Source organism: Notolepis coatsorum (assembly GCF_963971535.1).
Source record: "Notolepis coatsorum genome assembly, chromosome: 13".
Lineage (NCBI taxonomy): Eukaryota > Metazoa > Chordata > Actinopteri > Aulopiformes > Paralepididae > Notolepis > Notolepis coatsorum.
In genome coordinates, this window is record NC_140177.1 from 20,947,448 (window position 1) to 20,972,868 (window position 25,421).

The 25,421-nt window shown below is 40.2% G+C and overlaps 1 protein-coding gene across 1 annotated transcript in view; it reads left to right on the forward strand.

The window, feature by feature from the left end:
• Positions 1-479: 479 nt before the first annotated feature.
• LOC311239285 (macrophage mannose receptor 1-like) overlaps positions 480-25,421 on the forward strand; it is a gene marked incomplete at both ends in the record, with an annotated part of 55,972 nt that continues 31,030 nt past the window's right edge. Inside the window, 15 exons of the mRNA XM_084327592.1 lie at positions 480-487; positions 985-1,226; positions 2,501-2,671; positions 7,536-7,691; positions 7,818-7,928; positions 8,013-8,150; positions 8,729-8,905; positions 18,463-18,617; positions 18,872-18,985; positions 19,891-20,006; positions 21,011-21,159; positions 21,248-21,447; positions 22,651-22,772; positions 22,984-23,041; positions 23,204-23,357. Coding sequence (XP_084183718.1) covers positions 480-487; positions 985-1,226; positions 2,501-2,671; positions 7,536-7,691; positions 7,818-7,928; positions 8,013-8,150; positions 8,729-8,905; positions 18,463-18,617; positions 18,872-18,985; positions 19,891-20,006; positions 21,011-21,159; positions 21,248-21,447; positions 22,651-22,772; positions 22,984-23,041; positions 23,204-23,357 — 2,071 coding nt within the window. The remainder of the gene's footprint in view (positions 488-984; positions 1,227-2,500; positions 2,672-7,535; positions 7,692-7,817; positions 7,929-8,012; positions 8,151-8,728; positions 8,906-18,462; positions 18,618-18,871; positions 18,986-19,890; positions 20,007-21,010; positions 21,160-21,247; positions 21,448-22,650; positions 22,773-22,983; positions 23,042-23,203; positions 23,358-25,421) is intronic.

A 25,421-nucleotide genomic window follows, 5' to 3' on the forward strand; every position in this document is an offset into this window, starting at 1 on the left:
GTCATTCATCCACATCCCTTTTACCAGAACAAACATGATGAAATATATGTAGTGAAGTATATGACACCTATTCACTGGAAATAGGGTAACATGAGGAGGACAAGGAACTGTCAAAGTTTAAAGTCGCCTCCTTTTCATGATCAAACCCACAACCAGCGAGTCCTCTGCTGGCAATGCAAGGACACCATCCACTGCTTTCAGACACACCAGAAATATGCTAACCATCAGGATTACAGTTGCAGCCATTGTGCTCTTGAGCCAAGCATCCCAGTGTTTGGCATCAAAAGGTACAGTATGCCATCAACCTGTTGACATTGCTTGGGGATTCTGCTGCTTAGGATTGTGTTGTTTTAAATGTCCGCTCAGTCTGTGAATTGATATCCTAGTTGTATATGAGTTGTATATCGATAACATTTTCTGATACAAATTTAAGACACAGAATTGTAGGATATGTACAGATATAGGTATAGTAAAGGACTATGTGCAGGTAAGTACAGACAGTGCAGTGTGGCTAGATATATATGCGGTGAGAATGAGTATATATAAATGGTATATACAGCATTATTGTACATGCTATCATAGCTATGGGTTATATATGCAGGTATATTATTCAGACAAATGTGGATATATATTTATGTATGCGGTAAATATAAATAATTAAATATATGTAAATATGTGGTATATACAGCACTGTTGTACATGCTATCATACAGAGAGAGAAAGTAGTAGGTATAAGTATGAATTGAGTAGGCAACAGAGTTCAGAGTCGTACAGTCTGGGTAACAGCGCCTAGGGGGTTGTTATCAGAGAGTGGAGCGTCTTTCTAGACTCTACAGTACACTGATGGTTTTGAACGACTATCTCTTTCACCACAGATTCCTCACCGTTCGTACTCTCGGACACACGCACGACGTGTTTGGCACGAGATTGCCATCCAATACGCTGGACATCCAATGACCGCTTTCTCCAGCCATCCTCCGGCAGGTGCCTGGGGGCACAGGGTAACAGCGTGGGCAGTGAGATTGGCTTCTACGATTGTGACGAAAAGAATGCCCTCCAAAAGTGGGAATGCAGGAATCAAACGCTGCTCGCCCTCAAAGGTGAACAGCTGTTCATAAACGACGCCAACAACGTGGGACCATCAGTTCTCTCCAGAGACACGGGAAGCATTAGTCGATTCAAGATTCTTAGGACAAACAATGGTGCTTGCTCAAGAACACACAGAGGTACAGTATATACAGTATCCATTTAGTCATTTACGACACAGACTACACTGTATAATGTATGAAGTATATCACACCATACATGCCTTATGTATACTGCACCTGTGTATACTGTATACTTACTTACTCATAGTATATGTATATTTAGATTATAGTGTTTATTGTAACCATATTTATTGTAGTGCATAATATAACTGATAGGGCATACAGACCCTCATCTGTATGATTACACCGCCTACTTGCTCATTATGCTTATTATTGTTTACACTGCCTATTTTTTATATTTATTTTACCTTTCTACTGTATTATAATTGTATTACCTATATTTATGTATTTCTACTATTACCATGCCCATACCTGTACCCCCCCCCCCCCCCCCCATGCTGATATGATGCCTGGATTTCCCCAAGGGGATCAATAAAGGAATATCTTATCTCATTTAGCTGACACTTTTATCCAAAGTTCTGTACAACAGGTCAGCAGGAAGGGTACAACTATTTCAGCTGAGTAACAATGTTCATCAAACAGTATTGAAACTTGGGCGCTGCAGTGTTGAGTGCATAGTAATATAGTAGGTAGTAACAAGGAAGATTATAGAGTGGAAGAGATGTTTTTTTCTTTTTTTTCTTCATTTATATAATATGATAATATTATGAGAAACTGGTATACCACAGGCCATGTATGTCTATCTTAATGATAGGAAATACCTAATATATGTCATGATGATATTACTTATGATATTTCTGACCAAAATATGTGACTCCAAAGAGCTACTACTAGCCGTCTTTGTAGAAGGTTGAATTTGTCTGGATTTAGTAAACTCCTCCTTCAATGACTTCATTACTTTCCACTTATTCAATTATTTACCAACCATCTAATATTAAGGCTCAAACTTAGAGAGGAATATGATCAGGCTAAATTATATATCAAACAAAGAAAAGTGGGGAACAAACGCTGGTAGTGAAAGGGTTAACCTTATCTAGTGTGGTTGTGAAAGGGTTAACCCCTTTGTCGCGTGGCACTGAAAGGGTTAACCTTCTGTAATGTCACAGTGACAGGGTTAACCCTTTGTCATGTGTGCACTGAAAGGGTTAACCTTCTGTAATGTCACAGTGACAGGGTTAACCCTTTGTCGTGTGGGCACTGAAAGGGTTAACCTTCTGTAATGTCACAGTGCCAGGGTTAACCCTTTCGTAGTGTGGCGGTGAAAGGGTTAGAGGTGTGACACGCTGCATCAGCTCAGGTTCTCACTCTGCTTCCTTTCTTTCTCCTTTTAGAATGGTACACCGTTGGTGGAAATGCATTCGGCAAGCCTTGCATGTTTCCCTTCCAGTACAAAGACAGATGGTTCTCTGACTGCACCACCTATGATACCTCAAGCATGCGTCCCTGGTGTGCAGTGGAAACAAAGTATGAAAGTCAACTTTGGGGCTACTGCCCCACCCACAGTGAGTATTATCTTGTTCAAGTTCACGTAAAAAAAATAATTGTCACATATAAGGTACATTTACATTTACATTTTACAAGTTCTGTACAACAAGTCAGCAGGAAGGGTACAACTCTTTCAGCTGAGTAACAATGTTCATCAAAGTGTTGAAACTTGAGTGCATAGTAGTAGAGACATGTTAGTATATTAGGAAGAGTCCATGATAGTAGAAGACAGTAAGAAGGATAGTGGGGGTTTTTCAGTTCTTCAGATATTGATTGAAGAAGTGCGTTTTTGGTCGACAGGTACATACACATTACAGTGAAATGCTTGGTTCTGTATGACCCCCCTGTGATTGTGCTTCATACAGTAAAAAAAAAACGTAAAGAGGAATAAAGACCAAACACTATAAAAAATATACAATATACAAACTAAAGTACAAAATGCACTTTGTCTTAGGTGTTAAAGGTGAGTGTTTAAAGTGAGTGTGTGCATGTGGATGTGTGTGCAATGAATGTAGATGGATGGGTTAGTGTTGCATTATAGTCATTGAGCATCCTGATGGCCTGGGGATAGAAGCTCCTTTTGAGTCTCTCTAATAATAATAATAATAATAATAATAATAATAATAATAATAATAATAATAATAATAATAATAATAATAATAATAATAATAATAATAATAATAATAATAATAATAATAATAATAATAATAATAATAATAATAATAATAATAATAATAATAATAATAATAATAATAATAATAATAATAATAAATAATAATAATAATACATAATAATAATAATAATAATAATAATAATAATAATAATAATAATAATAATAATAATAATAATAATAATAATAATAATAATAATAATAATAATAATAATAATAATAATAATAATAATAATAATAATAATAATAATAATAATAATAATAATAATAATAATAATAATAATAATAATAATAATAATAATAATAATAATAATAATAATAATAATAATAATAATAATAATAATAATAATAATAATAATAATAATAATAATAATAATAATAATAATAATAATAATAACAATAATAATAATAAATAATAATAATAATAAATAATAATAATAATAATAATAATAATAATAATAATAATAATAATAATAATAATAATAATAATAATAATAATAATAATAATAATAATAATAATAATAATAATAATAATAATAATAATAATAATAATAATAATAATAATAATAATAATAATAATAATAATAATAATAATAATAATAATAATAATAATAATAATAATAATAATAATAATAATAATAATAATAATAATAATAATACTAATTAATAATAATAATAATAATAATAATAATAATAATAATAATAATAATAATAATAATAATAATAATAATAATAATAATAATAATAATAATAATAATAATAATAATAATAATAATAATAATAATAATAATAATAATAATAATAATAATAATAATAATAATAATAATAATAATAATAATAATAATAATAATAATAATAATAATATATAATAATAATAATAATAATAATAATAATAATAATAATAATAATAATAATAATAATAATAATAATAATAATAATAATAATAATAATAATAATAATAATAATAATAATAATAATAATAATAATAATAATAATAATAATAATAATAATAATAATAATACATTTTATTTGTATAGCGCTTTTCAAGAACCCAAAGACGCTAACAATAAGCAAAACAAATGAACAGAGAAACATAGAACCACAGGGAATAAGCAACAGTATGAATACACAAGACATAAAACCACGAGTAACAAGTAACAAATACAAAGTCCAGTAGGGGAACAATCAGGGAAGTAAGGAAAACCGAGGGGAGGGGGGGACTGGAGACAGAGAGAAAGTAGGGAAGGGGAAGGGGAGGTGGTAGGTTGGAGGAGGGTGGTTATGGGTAGGAAAGGTTGTATGCTTGGGAGAACAGGTAGGTTTTGAGTCTGGATTTAAAGGTGGAGACTGAGAGTGAGGGAGAGTCTCTGACAGTCTGTACTGGCCATGAGACTCCGGTAGCTATAATAATGGTGATGATCTTACTTTGATAATGTGTGAGAGGCATATTTATGCTACATTACCATAATACCATTGGAGATGTGTTTCATTAATACAGTGTGTCGCCTGGACAACACAAGTCTGATGCCTTGGACCCTCGTCTACCTTCTGTGTCTGATGATTCCAAGTCACATTTTGAGTTCTAGTTGGCTAGTTCATTTTGAGTTCTAGTTGGTTAGTTCTAGTTCTAGGTACCCTATTTGACCCTCTGAGACCATGATCCCTGGCAGGACTGTCTTTCAGAGGCTGTGGCGGGATCAGTCTTAAGGTTTGAGTGAAGATGCTGGTCTGACATGAAACTAGACAAGCTGAGGTATACATTGGTACCAAGCTGACATGAAACTAGACAAGCTGAGGTATACATTGGTACCAAGCTGACATGAAACTAGACAAGCTGAGGTATACATTGGTACCAAGCTGACATGAAACTAGACAAGCTGAGGTATACATTGGTACCAAGCTTGCATGAAACTATAAGCTGAGGTATACATTGGTACCAAGCTGACATGAAACTAGACAAGCTGAGGTATACATTGGTACCAAGCTGACATGAAACTAGACAAGCTGAGGTATACATTGGTACCAAGCTCGCATGCTAGCATGTCAGGAAGATGGCTAAATAATGCTTTGAATTTAGGCTTTATTTATTGTTTATTGTTCATTCGCATCCCGATTAGCTGTCACCTGGACAACAGCTATTCCCCTCGGGTCCACATAGAACAAGACAAAAACATACATATACGTATTTTTTTCTCCTCTCCCTTTTACCTAGAGACAAAAGTAACCAGGTGTAACACAAGCGCCCCTACTGGTTGATACCGTTAATACGGCACACACCTGGTACCCACTACCCACTCGGCAGTGCAGAGAGTCTTAAGGGCTACAACTGTATACTTGTATTCAGGGGTGTAGCTCCAGATTCTGGGCCCCATGAAAGAATGTATTTGTAGGCCCCCAGTGAATGCGAGCGCGCGTAATTTTTTGGCAATTTTTTTATTGATGAAAACGCATAATATGGTTTTTACCTATACATTCGGATCAGCAGTTCAGCACCTGCACTGTTGGTGGGTGAGCCTAGTAAAGGATGTCGCATTGCGTTCATCTTCAATGAATGGACCAATGCAATAGTCTACCAAAGCCCCCCCTCTCTCTCTATATATCTCACACACACACACACACACACACACACACACACACACACACACACACACACACACACACACACACACACACACACACACACACACACACACACACACACACACACACACACACACACACACACACACATACACACTTCAGAAACAAACATAGTATCAATGAGAGCATCAAAACTAGTGATGTCTAGTAAAAAAAAAAAAAAAATCCCCCCTCAGTGCTGGGCCCTTGGAATCATCCTAAGCTACCCCCCCCCCCCCCCAGCTACGCCCCTGCTTGTATTTCCATTAACAAACACATTAAAAATCTAAAATGAAAAGAGCCAAACACAAACACACACGCACGCACGCACGCACGCACGCACGCACGCACGCACACACACACACACACACACACACACACACACACACACACACACACACACACACACACACACACACACACACACACACACACACACACACACACACACACACACACACACACACACACACACACACACACACACACACACACACACACACACACACACACACACACACACACACAAATAGTTGACACATTGAAATAATAAAAAATAAAAAAATTTATTAAAAGGGGTCCCTTGACGTCTCACCTCAAGATATGTGACTGACAATCGGTTGTCTGGGTAGCCACGAGTCCTTTACAGACATGCTATACTAATCACATGCCGTTTTGGGCGGGACCATGCATGTGATGTATTTGCATGCAGTAAAAATGTGTTATTTTTAGGGATGTCCGATATTATCGGCCTACCGATATTATCGGCTGATATCGGCATAAAAATGTGATATCGGAAAATATCGGTATCGGTTTTCAATATATATTTATTTTTTTCCTTATTTTCTTTTTACATTTCTAGAACCTTTATTTACCCAGGCAAGCAAGTATGAACAAATTCTGATTTTATCTATTGTCAAAAGTATGCATAATGTTGTGTTAATTCCACAACAAGAGATATGTAATGTTAATTACCTGAAATTATTCCGTTTTTTGGGGGGGAAACCCTGCATATATCGGTATCGGTTGATATCGGTATCGGAAATTAAGAGTTGGACAATATCGGTATATCGGTATCGGTAAAAAAAACAATATCGAGCATCCCTAGTTATTTTCATAAAATAAATTCATTCACTGTATAAAATGACCTATCGTGACCTCTAGGATAATCACAACCTCGTGAAACGTTACGACCACAAACTAGATTCCTATCGGCATTCAGAGAATGTAATGCATGGCTTTCCAAGTTTTATTGACCATAAGGGGCAATAAATGGGGTACTTAGGCGTAGCACCGTAAGATGTTTGTGAGAGCTCTGACACACAAATGAGGTTTAAACGGTGGTTCATACTTGTTTAAGCGTTATGTGTGTGAGACCTCAACTTAATGTTTATGGCTCCACAAAGTGAGTGACCATTCATTGTCTTTCAAACTTTAAGGGAGAGTGCATGTTCATAAAACGTTGACTAAACTGTCATAGGACAGGGGGAAAACATGTGAATTCATAAATGGTGGGCATTCCCAATATTCTTTCATTCTTTGGTTCAAAGTATTAGCTGTTACATATCTATGCATCTGTCTCTTGCACCCAGCCACGGAGCACTGGACGGCAAACTCGGTGACAGGAGCGTACTACCAGATCAACAGCCAATCAGCTCTCACCTGGCATCAAGCTAAGATGAGCTGTGAACAGCAGGGGGCCTCGTTACTCAGTATCACCGATCCCCACGAGCAGTCCTACATCCTAGGTACACTGCCACCTTGTGGACACTTGCTTGTATTGTTTAACTACATGTGTGCTTTGAATGCTATGTATTCCATCAATAATGCATTTTGATGTTCCTTTCTCTTGTCAAACACACAAACACACACAGGGATACTGGGACAAGAGCACTATCGTATGTGGATGGGGTTGATTCTAGACCAGGAACATGGATGGCAGTGGGCTGATGGAAGACCCTTCCGTTACCTGAGATGGGATTCTGGTAGGTCTGGTAATCACTCATTATCATTTGAGGCACTGGTAGTTATTTGGAAATAACCCAAGTTAAATGATCCTCTGGTTTCAGGACATCCACTTCCTGGTCCGGGCAACAACTGTGGGGTTATGGATTCCGCAGTGCAGTACTCCTGGCAGAGTTCACCCTGCACCAGGAGGTTGGGCTACATCTGCCACAAAAGAGGGGCTTCACCACCACCTGCCCCAGGTACAGCAAAGCATATTCCAGTCTACTCTGTGTTCTTACATATTCTATGGTCTATCTTCCAGTCTACTCTGTGTTCTTACATCTTCTATGGTCTACTGTATCTTCCAGTCTATCTGTGTTCTTACATATTCTATGGTCTATCTTCCAGTCTACTCTGTTATTCACTGTAAGAAAAAAAGCTGCAAGAAAACGGTAACACAGTAAAATCAAATACATTTACAGATTACAACCTTTATTTAATGGTTAATATTTTGATAAAAGGTCATTTACAGTATTTTTTATGGCATTTACACTTAAAGTATAAAAAACAAAAGTAATCTGTAAAATAATACAGTGAATTTCCCGTGATTAAAAAAAAATAATTTACAGTCTCTGTGTTCTTACATCTTCTATGGTCTATCTTACAGTCTACTCTGTGTACTTGCATCTTCTATGGTCTATCTTACAGTCTACTCTGTGTACTTGCATCTTCTATGGTCTATCTTACAGTCTACTCTGTGTACTTACATTATACTGTATGGTCTATCTTACAGTCTTGTCACTATATTATCTGTATTCCTGTCTTTTGTTGTGATCAGTTGAGACCGGGTTCTGTTCACATTCATGGATCCCCTACAATGGTCACTGCTTCTATCTTGACCGGACTAAGAAAGCCTGGTCTGAGGCTCAGCAGGAGTGTCGTAAAAAGGGAGGAGACCTGGCAAGCGTCCACAACATAGAGGACCAGAGCTTTGTCATCTCTCAGCTTGGATACGGTACGTCCACAACATAGAGGACCAGAGCTTTGTCATCTCTCAGCTTGGATACGGTACGTCCACAACATAGAGGACCAGAGCTTTGTCATCTCTCAGCTTGGATACGGTACGTCCACAACATAGAGGACCAGAGCTTTGTCATCTCTCAGCTTGGATACGGTACGTCCACAACATAGAGGACCAGAGCTTTGTAATCTCTCAGTTTGGCTACGGTACAGAAAATAAGGCAAAAGTAGAAGCAGACATACTACATTTCAGCTTCCTCACAAGAGCCTTTGAGAGCTTGGAAGGGTGTCCTCTTTATTTGGGGTGAAATACAAGTTCTGTAAATGTTGAATTGGGCAGCAAACCCTTAACTCAAATGGCTAAATGTGCATCCACTATTATAAGCATAAATACATGTAAAATATCTCAGAAAACAAACCAAACCAAAAAAACATCCTGATGCTTAGAAGTCCTACTGAGGAAACCATTGCATATGACCCACATGTCAAAAGGTGGTATTGCCTTTTTGCAACCCAAACCAAATCGCATGTAAATTTGGCACAAAGAAAATCCACAAAACAACACTACCTCAATTTGTGAGTTCTTATCATGTACTGTATGTATTCTGCCATTTTCAAGTGATTTTGTCACTTTTCACCCATAACGTGATTTAGATCCTCCACTGAAACCTTTCTATCATAAATATCTTCGGTAACACTTTATAATAACACTCAGTTATGACACATTTAAGGTATTTGTAGATAATTAACTAATCATGAACAGACCATTTATATACATTCATAAATTATTATTAAATCATTTATAACTATATTTGTATAACATTTACAAATGAGTTATACATTATTTATAACTCACTATAATGGACTATACCTCCATTTATTTGTTCATGTTAAACAAATGATTTGTAAAACATTCTTAAAATATCTATAAATCATTTGCAAATGTTATTGTGTGCCCTAATTTAAAGTGAAGACTATTTATCATTAACAAATGTCTAATTGTTTGTTTATTTGTGGACTTTTATGAATACACACGAAGCAATTACCAGAGTTGTCTTTTCATGTTTAACAAATTATTTGTTAGACATTCATAAAACATCTATGAATCATTTGCAGATGCTATTGCGTGCCCTAATCTAAAGTGAATACTATTCATCATTAATAAATGTCTAATAGTTTGTTAATTATTTGGAGACTTTTTCATCACCTGTTACAAATGCTGTAGACAGCTGTCGGATCCACCCTTCTTTGTGACAGCTGACAATGCAATGCAATTTTATTAACATATAAAATACATGTGCACACATAACATATAGTGTAACCTGGGGGACACTAGGACCCAGGAGTTCCCTGGCCAGGTATTGCCAGAGTATGTCTTGTAGAGGGAGTCTCACACGAGTGAGACTGCATGTTTGTTCTCGTCCGTTTGAATGGAAGCTACATACACGTTATACATTAGCAGAGCCATGGAAACACCTTTTTCCTTGGTAAATCTATTCCATCATTTCCGACCTACAACTTATATTTTGTGTAGACGTACTTGATGTGGTGGGTGCTAACATTACATTTGAATTATGTGTTGGTTCCTAATGTGTTTTGATTGATTGATTGAAAAGTTTATTAACAGATTGCAGAATGGGTACAGTACAGTACATCTCAATACATACAATTGTTAAGGGGATGCAGACCAGAGAAAGACTTTCGTCTTGTTTACACCAGGGTCCCCCATTTTCAATTCATCATAACATATATGACATACATGACATACAGATAGACAGTACTGCTACATCTATACATTTATGACATATCAGATTTGCAAATACAGTACTGTTTGTGATACAAAAGTGTCCAGAAAAGGAGTGTTGTGTAGTGATTGTTAATGGTACATAATTCACCCACGGAACTATTGTTAGGAACAAGAGTTCCGCCCGGACATTATATGAGGTGGCACTACCTGCCACCACGAGTCAGTGATCTGCACGCAACGTAGCCGTAGCATGTTGTATTTGTGTACTGAATAAAAGCTGTTCGCTCTACCGAGCTACCGTCTCCGACTCCCATCTCTTTTCTTACACTGGTGACCCCGACATTGGTCTCGCTGAAGTATCAGGGACCGAACCGAACATGGCAAACGATGCCGTTATTATTCGATTGCCGGAGTTTTGGGAGCATTCTGCGGCGGCGTGGTTCGCGCAAACAGAGGCGCAGTTCGCCCTACGAGGGGTTGACGACGACGCCGCGAGATATTACCACGTCGTCTCGAGCCTCGGGAGCACGACAGCGGCGAGGACGGTAGGCTTCATAACAGCTCCGCCTGCCCGGTATAAATATGAGGCGTTTAAGACGCACCTACTCAGGATTTTTGAGTTGTCACCGTCTGAGCGGGCCCGACGCTTGCTGGATATACGTGGCTTGGGGGACAGCAGGCCGTCGGCGCATATGGAGATGATGCTGAACCTGCTGGGCGCCGAGCAGCCGAACTTTTTATTTAAAGAGCTGTTCCTCAGGCACATGCCGCCACGGGTACAGACGGCACTGGCCAATACAAACGTTGTGGATCCCCGTGCTCTGGCAGAGGAGGCAGATCGGTTCTACCTGGCCACTCGACACTTTACCCCAGGGCTAATAGCCTCGACTCGCGGTTACACGCCGCAGGGGGGAGGGGCGAGGAAGAACAGGAGCAGCGCTGCCGCAGGCCTGTGTTATTACCACGCACGTTTCGGCGCGAGGGCGACAAGATGCCGTTCCCCTTGCACTTTCGTCATGACGCATAAACGCAGACACCTGCGCCCGGTAGCAGCGGTGAGCGCAGGTGTGTCGAACCGGCTGCTTTTCATTATAATAATAATAATGACTTGGATTTATATAGCGCTCTTCATGGCACCCAGAGCGCTTCACAGAGTCCATTATTCGTTCATACACAGTCATACCGGTGGTGGTAAGCTACAATTGCAGCCAGAGCTGCCCTGAGGCAGACTCACGGAAGCGTGGCGAATAATCAACGCCTACGGCCCCTCCGACCACCACCAACATTCATTCACATGCATACACATTCATACGAGGCAAGTAGGTTAAGTGTCTTGCCCAAGGACACAACGGCAGTGGGATGGACATGGGCTTGAGCGGGATTCGAACCACCAACCCTTCGATCATTGGACGACCCGCTCTACCCCTGAGCCACGCCGCACCACAACCGGAGAGACACACTCTCCGGTTGCAAATTCCTCTGCGACACCGGAGCTCAGAGGAGCGTCCTGCCAGCTACAAAAGAGGACACCGCCGGCGATGATAGAGGTCCACGCCTGACGACCGCCAACGATACCCCTATCCGCACCTACGGTACAAGGACCGTGGAACTGTGTTTTGGGGGCCAGCGGTTCACGTGGGACTGCATCACGGCCGACATTTCGTTCCCACTACTTGGGGCGGATTTCCTGGGTGCACACGGTCTCCTCGTGGACATTAGACATGGCCGCCTAATAAATGCACAGACACGGGCTTCGTTGGCATGTGTCCGCGATGAGGCGACATACGGCGGCCTGCTTACAGCTTTCACCGACCACGAACCCCTCACGACGTCTGAGTCAAAGGTAGCGGAGCCATGGTCGGCACGACGAGAGCTCACGTACGATTCCGAGGGCGCCGCGGGACACGTCGCCGAGAAGCCCAACGTCGTCATCGGAGCTGTGCAGCCGGACCTCGACTACGTCGACAGGGGCTCGGAACAGGCCTCCGACCACGACATCCAGGCCCTCGGGACTGCAGATTCCAGTCTACGCCTGGAGGACGTCGCGATTGGTCACGCGGATCCGACGCTGCTGAATGACCTATCCACCGGACACCCTAGCCCACAGGCCCCTGAGGACTGGCGAAGGCTCGCCTTTGAGGTGGGGTACAACCACCACAGGGTTGAACCCGCCCACGTGGACATTTCCCAGCCCTTAGAGCTGGCCCTCTCCCCCCGCCGAGGCCGTCCGCCGCTACCCCGGGACCCGCCAACGACGGAGCCGCCGTTGGCCTCGTCGACGTCTGTGCCCCCGGGTGTCGGGGAGGACACGGGCGCTTGCGCCGCCCCTACCTCCCCGCCCCTGGCTTTCCGCACTCACCGTGGCCGGTTCATGCCCCCGGGCGCCGTGGAGGGCGCAATCGCTTGCACCGCGCCCCTGGTTGTCCGCTCACGCCGCGGCCGGGTCGTTGTCTCTCCCCGCCGTGGAGATTTTGACCATGGTTGAATTCTGGGGGGGCTTGTGTAGTGATTGTTAATGGTACATAATTCACCCACGGAACTATTGTTAGGAACAAGAGTTCCGCCCGGACATTATATGAGGTGGCACTACCTGCCACCACGAGTCAGTGATCTGCACGCAACGTAGCCGTAGCATGTTGTATTTGTGTACTGAATAAAAGCTGTTCGCTCTACCGAGCTACCGTCTCCGACTCCCATCTCTCGGCACTACAGTATATACATTTGGCGTAGAAACTGTACATTGGAGGAGGTTGGTGGGGTGGGGTTGGGTGGGTTGGGTGAGGGCTGTACATTGGAGGTGGGGGGGGGGTTGGGTAGGGGACACACACACATTTTACACTGTACATTGGAATGTTGACAAAGCCTTACTTGGTCATTTACTGTACAACTAGGTTAGGACATTTGTAGGGGCCAGTTTCGAATTGCAGTCTCACGTAGGTGTTTTTTTAGAGTGTTTTTGAAGGTGGGTAGTGATTCACATTCCTTTACAGCTTTAGGCAGGGCGTTCCACATTGATGTGGCATAATTGCGAAACGTGTTTAGTCCCTTGTTTGAGCCGAATCTGGGTTTTACATGATTTGTGGAGCTCCCTCTGGTGTTGTGATCGTGGTATTCACTGACCTTTGGGAAGTATTTTGACATGTACATGGGTACCTTGGTCGCGTAGTGTATCTTGTAGACCAGGCCCATTGCAAGTTGCTGTACTCTGTCGTCTACTCTAAGCCATCCTAGGTTGTCAAAGTGGGCAGGGGTGAGGTGGGTTCTAGGAGTCAGGTCAAGTAGTAGTCTGACTAGCTTGTTTTGAGATGTTTGTAATTTGTTTTTTAGTGCCTTTGAGGTGCTTTGGTACCATGAGGTGCAAGCATAGTCGTAGTACCCTTGAATGAGTGCTCCTGCTAGAGTCTTCAGGGTATTCTTGTTTACCAGAGAGGAGATCCGGTACAAGAATCGCGTTCGTTGGTTGACTTTTTTTATTACATTGGATGCCATTTTGTCACAGGAAAGATTAGCCTCTAGGATGGAACCCAGGTAGGTAATTTCATCTTTCCTTGTGATAATATTGTCACCCACTGTAACCGAGAAGCCGTCAGTCTTGCTGAGTTTGTTATTTGAACCGAAGAGAATGGACTCTGTTTTGCCCATGTGTAATGATAGTTTGTTGTCGGCGAGCCATATGCAGATTTTGCCTAGTTCCGAGCTGAGGGCTTTTTCAACCTGTAACTTGTTCTTGTCAGAGACCAGCAGGGCTGAGTCGTCCGCAAACAGGAACAAGTTGCAGTCACAAGCTGACGACATGTCATTTGCATAAATTAGGAATAGTAGCGGTCCTAGTATGCTTCCTTGTGGAACACCACAGCTCACTGTGAGGGGGGGGGATAGGGTACCGTTTACTTCCACCATCTGTTCCCTCCCCTCCAGGTAGGATTGTATCCAGCTCACTGATAAACTATCAAAACCAATTGCTTTTAGCTTGTCAATCAGAATGGTGTGATTGACAGTGTCGAAGGCCTTTTGTAGGTCCAGCATGACCATGCCGCAGTATTTGCCCGCGTCCACCTCTTGTTTGATGTGGTCGTTCAAGTAGAGAAGGCATGTGTCAGTGGAGTGGGATGTTCTGAAGCCAGATTGGAATTCGTAGATTAGATTTTTTTCCGCGAGGTACTTTTCGATCTGTTCGTATACTATTTTTTCCATGACTTTCGAGATGGATGTAAGGATAGAAACAGGGCGGTAGTTACCCGGGTCTAATTTGCTGCCCTTTTTGTGCAGGGGTGTTACTCTCGCAATTTTGAAGTCCTTGGGGACGTGTCCCTGTTTTATGGAGAGGTTTATTATGTGTGTGATGACTGGGGTGATGGCTGCTGCTGAGTCTCTGAGGAATTTGGAGGGGATGTTGTCATGGCCAGTGGCCTTGTTTGGTTGGAGGGCGCTCAGTTTTTTGAGTACCTCATCTGTAGTTACTATTTCCAGTTTGAAGTCGTCTTTGTGGACGCCTAGGTTCATGTAGTATGCTACTATGTGTTCTACCCCATACTGCCCTGAGTGGGAGGGTAGTTTGTTTACCAGTGTTGTGGCTATGTTTGTGAAGAAAGTGTTTAAGTAATTGGCTACATCCAGCTTGTCTGTGATGAGCGTGTTGTCCGTCTTTATGTTTATGTTTGAGAACCTGGTTTTGAGTTTTTTACTGCAGCCTAGTTGATTGTTGAGTAATTTCCAAAGTTCACGTGGTTTATTTTTGTTTTCCTCGGTTTTGTCATTGATGAAATTTTTTTTTGCAGTTTTGATCATGGAGTTTACGTCATTTCTTAGTCTGTTTCTTTCTAGTTTGAGTTCAGTCACGTGGTCTTGGAGTTCACTGCTCGTGCTTTTGGTAAGCTTTGACTGAGTGCTCAGTATATTGCGGTATGTGATGATGACATGAGGGTAATAATTGTTTGTATTTTCAGGCTGTATCGGCGCCTATACAGCCTGAAAATACAAAAAATTATTACCCTCATGTAGCATACACGTCGGCCCACATACTACATACATATACTGAGCGCACATGTATAAGATGTATAACGTGTATGTAGCTTCCATTCAAACAGATGGGAACAAACGTGAAGTCTCATTCGTGAGATTCCCTCTATATCAGGGGTGGGCAATTATTTTTCCCGGGGGGCCGAATGAGCAACTGAAAATATGTTGGAGGGCCGGGCCAAAATTCCAAACTCAATTATGCATAATATACATTTTATTTCTATATAAAAAGCAGTAAATGGCATTGTTTTGACCCCTGGTAAGAGTGTATGTTATTATTTGGCAATTAAAAGGTGAGGTTAGCTTTCAAAAATATAATTTATTCAAATAGAATTTATTTCCAAAATGATAAACAAAATGTGAAACATTAATAACAAAGGACATGTATGAAAAAGTGCTATACAAATAAAGTTATTATTTTGAGTTTCATATACTATTGAAACAAGGATTTTCTTAGCTTTCTAAAGACATCACATCATCTTATAGCCAAAATAAACAAGACATGTCACTGAACTGTGTAAAGAAAAGTGTCCCAGTAGCCTTTTTTACTTTACATGCCTATATTAAACATTTAATGTTTTCAGAACTGTGCAAAAAAAAGAAAAAAAAAATCAAGTGTCCCATTTCACTTGTTATATTTCCACATTTTAGTGTTCTTCAGCTCCTTTTTTTTCATTCAGTGTGATAAATCCAGTCTCTGTTGAGCTTTAACAAGTCCATCAAAGTCAGGTTGCATGTCTGAGGTGGAGATGCGAAGCACAGCTGCCAGATGTTCATCAGTGAGAGAGGATCTGTACCTGGACTTGGTAAACGTCATGACTGAGAATGTCTGTTCACATATAGGTGGATCCAAAGAGAACCAACATCTTCTGAGCATGTCTTCTCATGTTTGGAAAGTTCTCCTCTTTGAGAGCAGAGTAGAACTCTAGCAGTGATGCTGACTTAAAGTGCTCTTTCAGTAGTGAATCAGACTGCAGGTCAATGAGTTCAAGCTGAACATCAGTGGGTGCACTAGCAGGTAAAGGGAGAGGAAACCAGCTGCATTTCATCCTCAACCTTTTTGAAATCTTGAAAACGCCTTGAAAATTCATCATGCAGTGCTCCCAACATGGATGAGTACCTGTGCCGGTGATCAGCTGATGGTTTGACTTCTTTCAGGGTTTTCATGTGTTTGAGATTGTTGCTGCCTAGTTGCCTTGAAATTAATTGCAACTTTGTCAAATTAAGGCTTTCACATGGCTATGCATTTCATGAATCGATACCGGTACCCAACGGTACCCTTTTTCTGTACTTTAGTCTCCAAAAATGTAATCTACCTACCTCAGTTGTGAAAAAAGAAATCCAAACTTCAAATAACCACACTTTCGACCGTTTTCGGCTTGCCCCGACTGCTTTGTTGTTGAATCAAGTCAAATCCTAGGTAAGCGTATATTGTGCGTGTGAACGTTGACATAAAAAAAAAGTTAAAAAAAAATAAAAATAAAAAAATATATATATATATTTTTTTATTATCATGTAATCTTTCGCGGGCCGGTCAGAATCATCCCGCGGGCCGTACAATGCCCAGGTCTGCTCGATATACTCTGGCAATAACTGGCCAGGGAACTCCTGGGTCCTAGTGTCCCCCAGGTTAAACTATATATTATGTGTGCTAGTGATGCACCGATGTGAAAATTGTGGCCGATACCGATAACCGATATTAATATTGCTGTTCTGGCCGATACCGATATTTACCGATGTCGATATCTCTGTATAGAAAACACTTTTTTTATGATAATCAAATAAAGAGCTATTTTCCAAAACGCATAATTTTTTTACTTTTGTAACTTATTTTCAGAAATGACTGATTTGAAACTATTTAAGGCCAAAACATGTAAAAAGAAAAAAAAATATTACATTTTTTTTTTTTTTTTTTTTTTTTTTAATATCAGATATCGGCCCCATCTTGATATCGGACCGATACCGATGTGTAAAAAAACGGCCATATCGGCCGATATTATATCGGCGGCCGATATATCGTGCATCACTAATGTGTGCACATGTATTTTATATGTTAATAAAATTGCATTTATCTATAGTCCTAATTCTGTCACTGTTTGATGTCACAAAGAAGGGTGGATCCGAAAGCTGTCTACAACATTTGTAACAGGTGATGAAAAAGTCACCAAATAATTAACAAACTATTAGACATTTATTAATGATGAATAGTCTTCACTTTAGATTTGGGCACGCAATAGCATCTGCAAAGGATTTATAGATGTTTTATGAATGTCTAACAAATCATTTGTTAAACATGAAAAGATCAGTTTGGTAATTGCTTCGTGTGTATTCATAAAAGTCCACAAATAAACAAACTATTAGACATTTGTTAATGATGAATAGTCTTCACTTTAGATTAGGGCAGACAATAACATCTGCAAATGATTTATAGATCTTTTAAGAATGTTTTACAAATCATTTGTTGAACATGAACAAATAAATGGAGGTATAGTTGTTTTTTCATATCCTTTTTTAAAAGCATCTACAAATGTGTTACTACACATTAAACAACATTATTTAATGATGAACAAATCAAGTACAAACAATGTTGATAATGAGTTATAAATAATGTATAACTAATTTGTAAATGTTATACAAATATAGTTATACATGATTTAATAAAAATTACGAATGTATATAAATGGTTTGTTCATGATTAGTTCATTATCTACAAATACCTTATAAAGGTCTTATAACTGAGTGTTATTATGAAGTGTTACCATATTTTCCCTTCACCACGTCTGCAGCGACCTCTGATGAGCTGTGGATCGGTCTGAATGACAAGAGGACAGAGGGCCTGTTTGACTGGGGTGACCAATCCACTGTCACCTTCACCAGCTGGGAGTTTGGCAAACCCAGGCCCTCCGGTGCTAGAGAGGACTGTGTCCTAATCAGAGGAGAGGTAGAGAGCTCTACATTAATACTGTATGATGCACACATACTGTCCTGGTGCTGCAGATGACTGTGTCATAATCACAGATTTAAGGATATGACATCTCTTTGCTCAGAGAGCAAAATGGTTTCCTACACTATTTGTGTAAACTGTACGCAACATGCATCTACACACTCAACCCTTATCTTTCACACCTCCATCAGACGGATGCATTGTTAAATGTATGACTTTGTGGTTGAATAAGGAACACTTGCCTCTTGCAGAAGGGGAACTGGGCTGACCGCGTGTGTACGGAGAAGCACGGCTTCATCTGCATGAAAACGAGTGCCTCCCAACCGTCTGGCGATGAGGATGAGTTGAACGTGGGCTGCAAATCTGTGAGTTACTTTCTTGTAATCTATTACAGTATATAAAGTAGTAACAGTTTGTAAGGTTTAAAACATCTTTAAATGCTATTGGAATAATATTATCGTCAATTAGAAAATAAATTGCAATAGTTCAGAATTGATATCTGAGGGTGGCTGTGTAGTGTATGGTCTAAGCCAGGGGTCAGGAACCTTTTTGACTGGGAGAGCCATAAAAGCCAAATATTTCTAAATATATTTCATTGAGAGCCATATAGTATTTTTAACGTATAATAAATTAAATATGTCTTACTTTTAATGCGACTTCTGGTGCTACATGGTTTTGCTGATGGCCTTGTAATCTGGTTCATACGTGGTGAGGTTGAGCTTCATGCAGGCGTTGAGGCTTCCATCAGTATTAAGAAATATCACAAGTATTACATTTTTTTTTTTTTTTTTTTTTACTAAAAAAATGTCTGGGAGCCATATGCTGTCACCAGAAGAGCCATATATGGCTCGCGAGCCATAGGTTCCCGACCCCTGGTCTAAGCTCTCGCCTACCACCGCAGAGACCCATGGGTTATAATCCCGGTGTCAGCGGTACCTCCAGCTTGGTCAGTCATCCCTACAAACACAATTGGCAGTGTTCGTAGGTGGGAAGCCGTTGGGGTATAAGTCCTGGCTATTGCAATATCGACTCCTACTGGTCGGTCAGCAGGATCTGGGGGAAGATGGCGCGAACCTCTGTGCGAGTTATGCTCTCCCAGTGAAACTCCTCGCTGTCAGGTGAAAACAAGCGGCTGGCGATTCCACATCGGAGGAGGCGTGTGGTAGTCTACACCCTCCCCAGACCAACAGTAGGGAGATTGGAAAAGGTTGAAAGGCAAATAATTATAATTGATATCTGCGCCCTGCGCTCACATTGGTCTACGCTCCAGGGTTGGAAAAGGCACGGCTCCTACTGCTACCTGGTTGGGACAGAGACAAAGACCTTTGATGAAGCCAAAGGGGTCTGCAGGAGCTCAGAGTCTAACTTGGCTGACATATCAACTGGGTAAGAATGATGTCTTTTTAAATGTTACTTGTCCTACTTCGACAAGTTATGTTTTTGGTAAGTTTTTAATGTTTTTACTACCGGGCAGTCCGATAGAGAGAGAGAGAGAGAGAGAGAGAGAGAGAGAGAGAGAGAGAGAGAGAGAGAGAGAGAGAGAGAGAGAGAGAGAGAGAGAGAGGAGGAAATGGGAGATAGATCGGGGAAAGACATTCGGCAAAGAACGGCGGGTCCGGGAATCGAACCCTGGTCGGCTGTGTTGCATCGTAATGCTGTATGCGATGCGCCACCCTCGCACCCCCAGAATGATGACTTTTTTAACACTTAAAAGGATAGTTTGGTTCTTTGGACATTAAGTGGTTTGAAATAAAACGTCTAAATATACACATTTTCATACTCACCTCTCTAGACGCTTGGCACAGGTTTGGTTGAAAAAGCAGCTTCAGGGCGGCCGGGTTAAGGCACCAAACATGATGTCTCTTCTGTCAGTCGATATTGAACTGGAGTTGTAGGAAAAATTAGTTACATTTCGTTCTTGTATCACGCTCTGCTCTATGGGATGACCTCTTATTCCCATAGAACAGAGCACTCACAAGAACTCATGTAATTAGGGTTATAGGATAACCTTTGTTCCTGTTTATAAACAAAACCTAGACCCATCCTCATTCGTCAACTCATTCTAAGTGGGTGCATACTATTCTGGATATTGTAAAATCAGAACTGAGTCCGGCCTCCAACTTATTTACATAGTAACTAGGTAAACCTTAGGTTAACCTACCTCTTCTCTAACCTAGCTCAAAAGGCTTCCTGTGGCCATCTTTAGTCTTTACTTATTGTAACATGAAATGTTTTATGTTAATTTAAAACAATAAGTTATCACGTTATAAAGTTTTATGTTAAAACAATAACTTATCATGTTAGTATCTCATGCCACTTAATGTCCAAAACTCATGTCCAAAAAGTATTATAACTTAGCTAATAAATCCATGTTTCTTTCAATCTTCTAGGGTGGATAATGCCTTCCTTGTCAGCTTGGTGGGGATGAGACCAGAGAAATACTTCTGGCTCGGCCTCTCCAACCAGATAAACATTGATTATTTTGTGTGGACCAACGCAAAACATGTTACATTTACTCACTGGAATGCACAAATGCCAGGTATGAAGAAAGCAACTTGAAGTTCCACTTGTCCGATTGTGTAGACAAGGAGGTTTCACAACTTCATATTTTAAAATTCTTCCCAAAGGAAGCAGCCAGGGTTGTGTCGCCATGACGACTGGTGTTACAGCCGGACTCTGGGATGTGCTGCCCTGCACCGATCGAGTGAAGTACATCTGCAAGCATCTGGCAGAGGGGACGCTGTTAACCCCTGCTCCACTTACTCCTGTCCCGCCCAGCTGTGCAGAGGGGTGGGAACCTATTCCAACAAGGAATTACTGCTTTAAGGTAAAACCACAAGAAATAATAATTATTATTTTGTACAGACGTTCTCCAGATGGGGGACAGCAGCACGCAGGGGTAGGCATTAGGGGTGGGCACCACCAGAGGCTCCACGATACCATATTATCATGATATGAGTCATGATATTGTAATATCACAATATTGCCATAAAGTATATTGTGATGTATTGCAATTTATTACCTTTTTTCAAGTGCAAATGATGTCCCCAATGGAAAATCATAACCTTTTTTATCTAATCAGGTTCACCTCACTCCATTCCTTTTTATTGCAGTAAAATGGGATTGTCAAACTAAAAACAATATGTATTATTATTAGGGATGTCCGATATTATCGGCCTACCGATATTATCGGCCGATATTGGCATTACAATGTGATATTGGAAAATATCGGTATCGGTTTTAAATTTTTTTTATTTTTTTATTTTTTTAACATTTCTATAACCTTTATTTACCCAGGCAAGCAAGTAAGAACAAATTCTGATATTATTTATTGTCAAAAGTATGAAATTATTCCATTTTTTGGGGGGGGGGGGGGGGGGGGGACCCTGCATATATCGGTGCATATATCGGTATCGGTTGATATCGGTATCGGAAATCAAGAGTTGGACAATATCGGTATATTGGTATCGGTAAAAAAGCCAATATCGAGCATCCCTAATTATTATCTTTATTATTATTATTATTATTATTATTATTATTATTATTATTATTATTATTATTTTATTATTATTATTATTATTATTATTATTATTATTATTATCATCATCATCATCATCATCATCATCATCATCATCATCATCATCATCATCATCATCATCATCATCATCATTATTATTATTATATTATTATTATTATTATTATTATTATTATTATTATTATTATTATTATTATTATTATATTATTATTATTATTATATTATTATTATTATTATTATTATTATTATTATTATTATTATTATTATTATTATTATTATTATTATTATTATTATTATTATTATTATTATTATTATTATTATTATTATTATTATTATTATTATTATTATTATTATTTATTTATTTTTATATCAATTCACTGTATCGATATTATGAAAGAATATTGCAATATATTGCGCTATGGATTTTCTCCCAACCCCTAGTAGGCATATCTCAGTGCCTTTCCATTCTATTAATATTTGTCCTGTGTATCCCAGTTTTTTACCGGCCCACGGTCTGATGAGAAGACGTGGTTTGAGGCCAGGGATTACTGCCGGGCTATTGGAGGAGACCTGCTCAGTATCCACAGTACTGCTGAACTACCAACATTACCAACAACGTACATAACATTCACTTTACAACTACTGTACATTACAAACACTGTGATATTACACTTCTTAGTGGAGGTCTTTCTGTGTCATTGTTCTTCCCCCCCCCCCCCCCCCCCCCTCTCTCTCTCTCCCGCTCTCTACAGTTTACATGGCCGCTAAATGAGGCATGAGCTCACTATTGGTTTAAGCATCTCTATTTTGACATTCATCTAATTTCAGACGTCGTAACGGATACGCCTGGATTGGTCTCAGCATCCCTGACACAAACAGTGGTTGGGTATGGAGTGACGCATCCCCAGTGAGTTAGACTCGTTACATTTCATGTTACTTTACAAGGAAAATACCTCCTTTTTAGGATTGTTTGTCATTCATGATATGTAAATGAGATCTAGAGTAATGGCCTGTTTTTTTTTATGCATGTTTTCTGTTTTGTTAACAGCTAAATTTCCAACACTGGATTGATGGAAAACCTGACAATAGAATGGAGTCGGAATCCTGTGCGGAATTCACATTGTACCCCGGGGATCACTCGGGATCTTGGAATGACAAGCACTGTGACAGTTATAGCGACTGGTTGTGCCAGATCCGTGCAGGTACGCTATGTGGACTAACTATGATAGGTAGGCTAAAGGCTAAAGACTGTACTGGACAATCCTGCACTGTCACTGGATTCTCACTGCTTTAGTCAGGGCTGTAAATAAAGGGGATGCAAGCGGTGCAACTGCACCTGGGCCCCGAGGAGGAGCGCCTCCCCAGGAGCAAAAAGTGCTGATGCACTACGTGAAATGGCAACAGCACAAAGCTTGTTATCAAGAATCAAGAATCAAGAATCAAGAATCAAGAGGTTTATTTGTCACATACATACCAAGGCATACAGTGAAATGCGGGTGGTCGTGCCCGCATTGATTGTGTAAAAATACAATAAATAAAATAGGTAAGACACAAGATATGCATGATAAAAAATTTATTTTTTGATTGTGTGTGGTGGTTAATCCCTATTCCAAAGGCATAACTTTTTTAATATTCAAATAGTTGTTAAATTATATATTTTTTTTAAACCGATTTGTTTATGCGAATATCGTTTTTGTCCCCCCCAAAAAAACGCCTTTGTTTTTCCAGCATCCACAATGTGTAGTGTATTGAGAAGGGACCCTATTACTGTTACACTGCTGAATGGCATGCTGAGTAGCCTACAGCTCGCTAGCTAACCAGGTAGCATGACAGTCTGTTAATGGCTGGATGTGGGTCATACTGTAGCACATGACATCTTAGCATGACAGTAGTGTCAATATGGGTACAAGGCCACCCAGAAAAAGTGGCATGGGACGAGTTAACAGGTGAGTTTAACGTGATGTCAGGAGAGGAGCGCACAGCGGCTGAAGTGAAAAAGAAATGGGCTCATGTGAAATCAGAGTCCAAAAAAAGATTCATCAGTCCGATGCTGTGCTTGGAACAACTGCGCGCTTGGCTCTCCACCTCTTGCTCCGTCTGGGGGACGAGTGTGGTCATGAACCAGGAGGGGCAGCGGATATCCACAATCTCCTAATAAAACAAGTCATTCGAATAATAGAAGCCTACTGTTGCTGGAACGATTCATTATGCACGTATACAGTATGTATGTGTGTGTGTGTGTGCAGGGCCAGACCTAGCACATTTGGTGCCCTATAGGCAAGCTTCACCCCTGGAGCCTGTAGGGGTGGAACGGTTCACAAAATATCAACATAAAGTATGAATATGCTCAACCATCACTAGACTTTCTTATCAAAAAGGAAAAGTCACTGTTATTTAAAATAAATAAATAAATCATGTGTACTAAATATATATCTACTTTTTAATTGCATGAAACATTATGAAGTATTCTCTTATGCCGCTTTTCACTGCATGGTACCTAATCGACTCGACTCGCTTTTGCTATTTGAGTGTCCTGGTAGCCGTATTTGAAGTGACGTCACACGAGGAAGTAAATAGTCAACAGTAACACACAGCGTTGGAAGGAGAAGACCTGATGATATAATTAATATAAACCAACAGCCAATAAATGTGAAGTTATCTTTGAACCTCTTGTCAAACCTCGTCAATATACCCCCCCTTCCCCACTAATGGAACTAATGCAACACAGGGAAATGACTCCACGGTTAGCTCGCGGGGCTAACGCTAGTTAGCTTGCGGCTAACGTAACGTAACGTTAGCCTAGCTTGCGGCTACGTTATAACTGAACAATACACACATGCCCCGAACCGTGGAGGTCGTATCGAACGGTGTACGGTTCGAATGCGTACCGTTCCACCCCTAAAAGCATGTTTATTTACCTTTTTAAATGGTGCCCCATTTTTTTTTTTTGTATTGGTCTTTTTCCCCCTCCATTTTCCTCCGATTTTCTCCCATCCCAATGTTAGTCGTATGCCAATTCCCAGTCCCTTCCTGGTCGCTGCGCACTTACCCCCCACAGTCAGATAATCTGGGAGAGTGGAGGCTACCACGTGCTTCCTCCGACACACGTCCAGCCAATCACCGCTTCTTTTCACCTGGCAGCGCGGATTCTCATCGAGAGGGCGTAGCGTGTGGGAGGATCACACTATCCCCCTCAAGTCCTATCCGCGCTTAGCAGGCGCCCCGACCGAACTGGAGGAGTCGCTGTTTACAACGACCCGGACCCA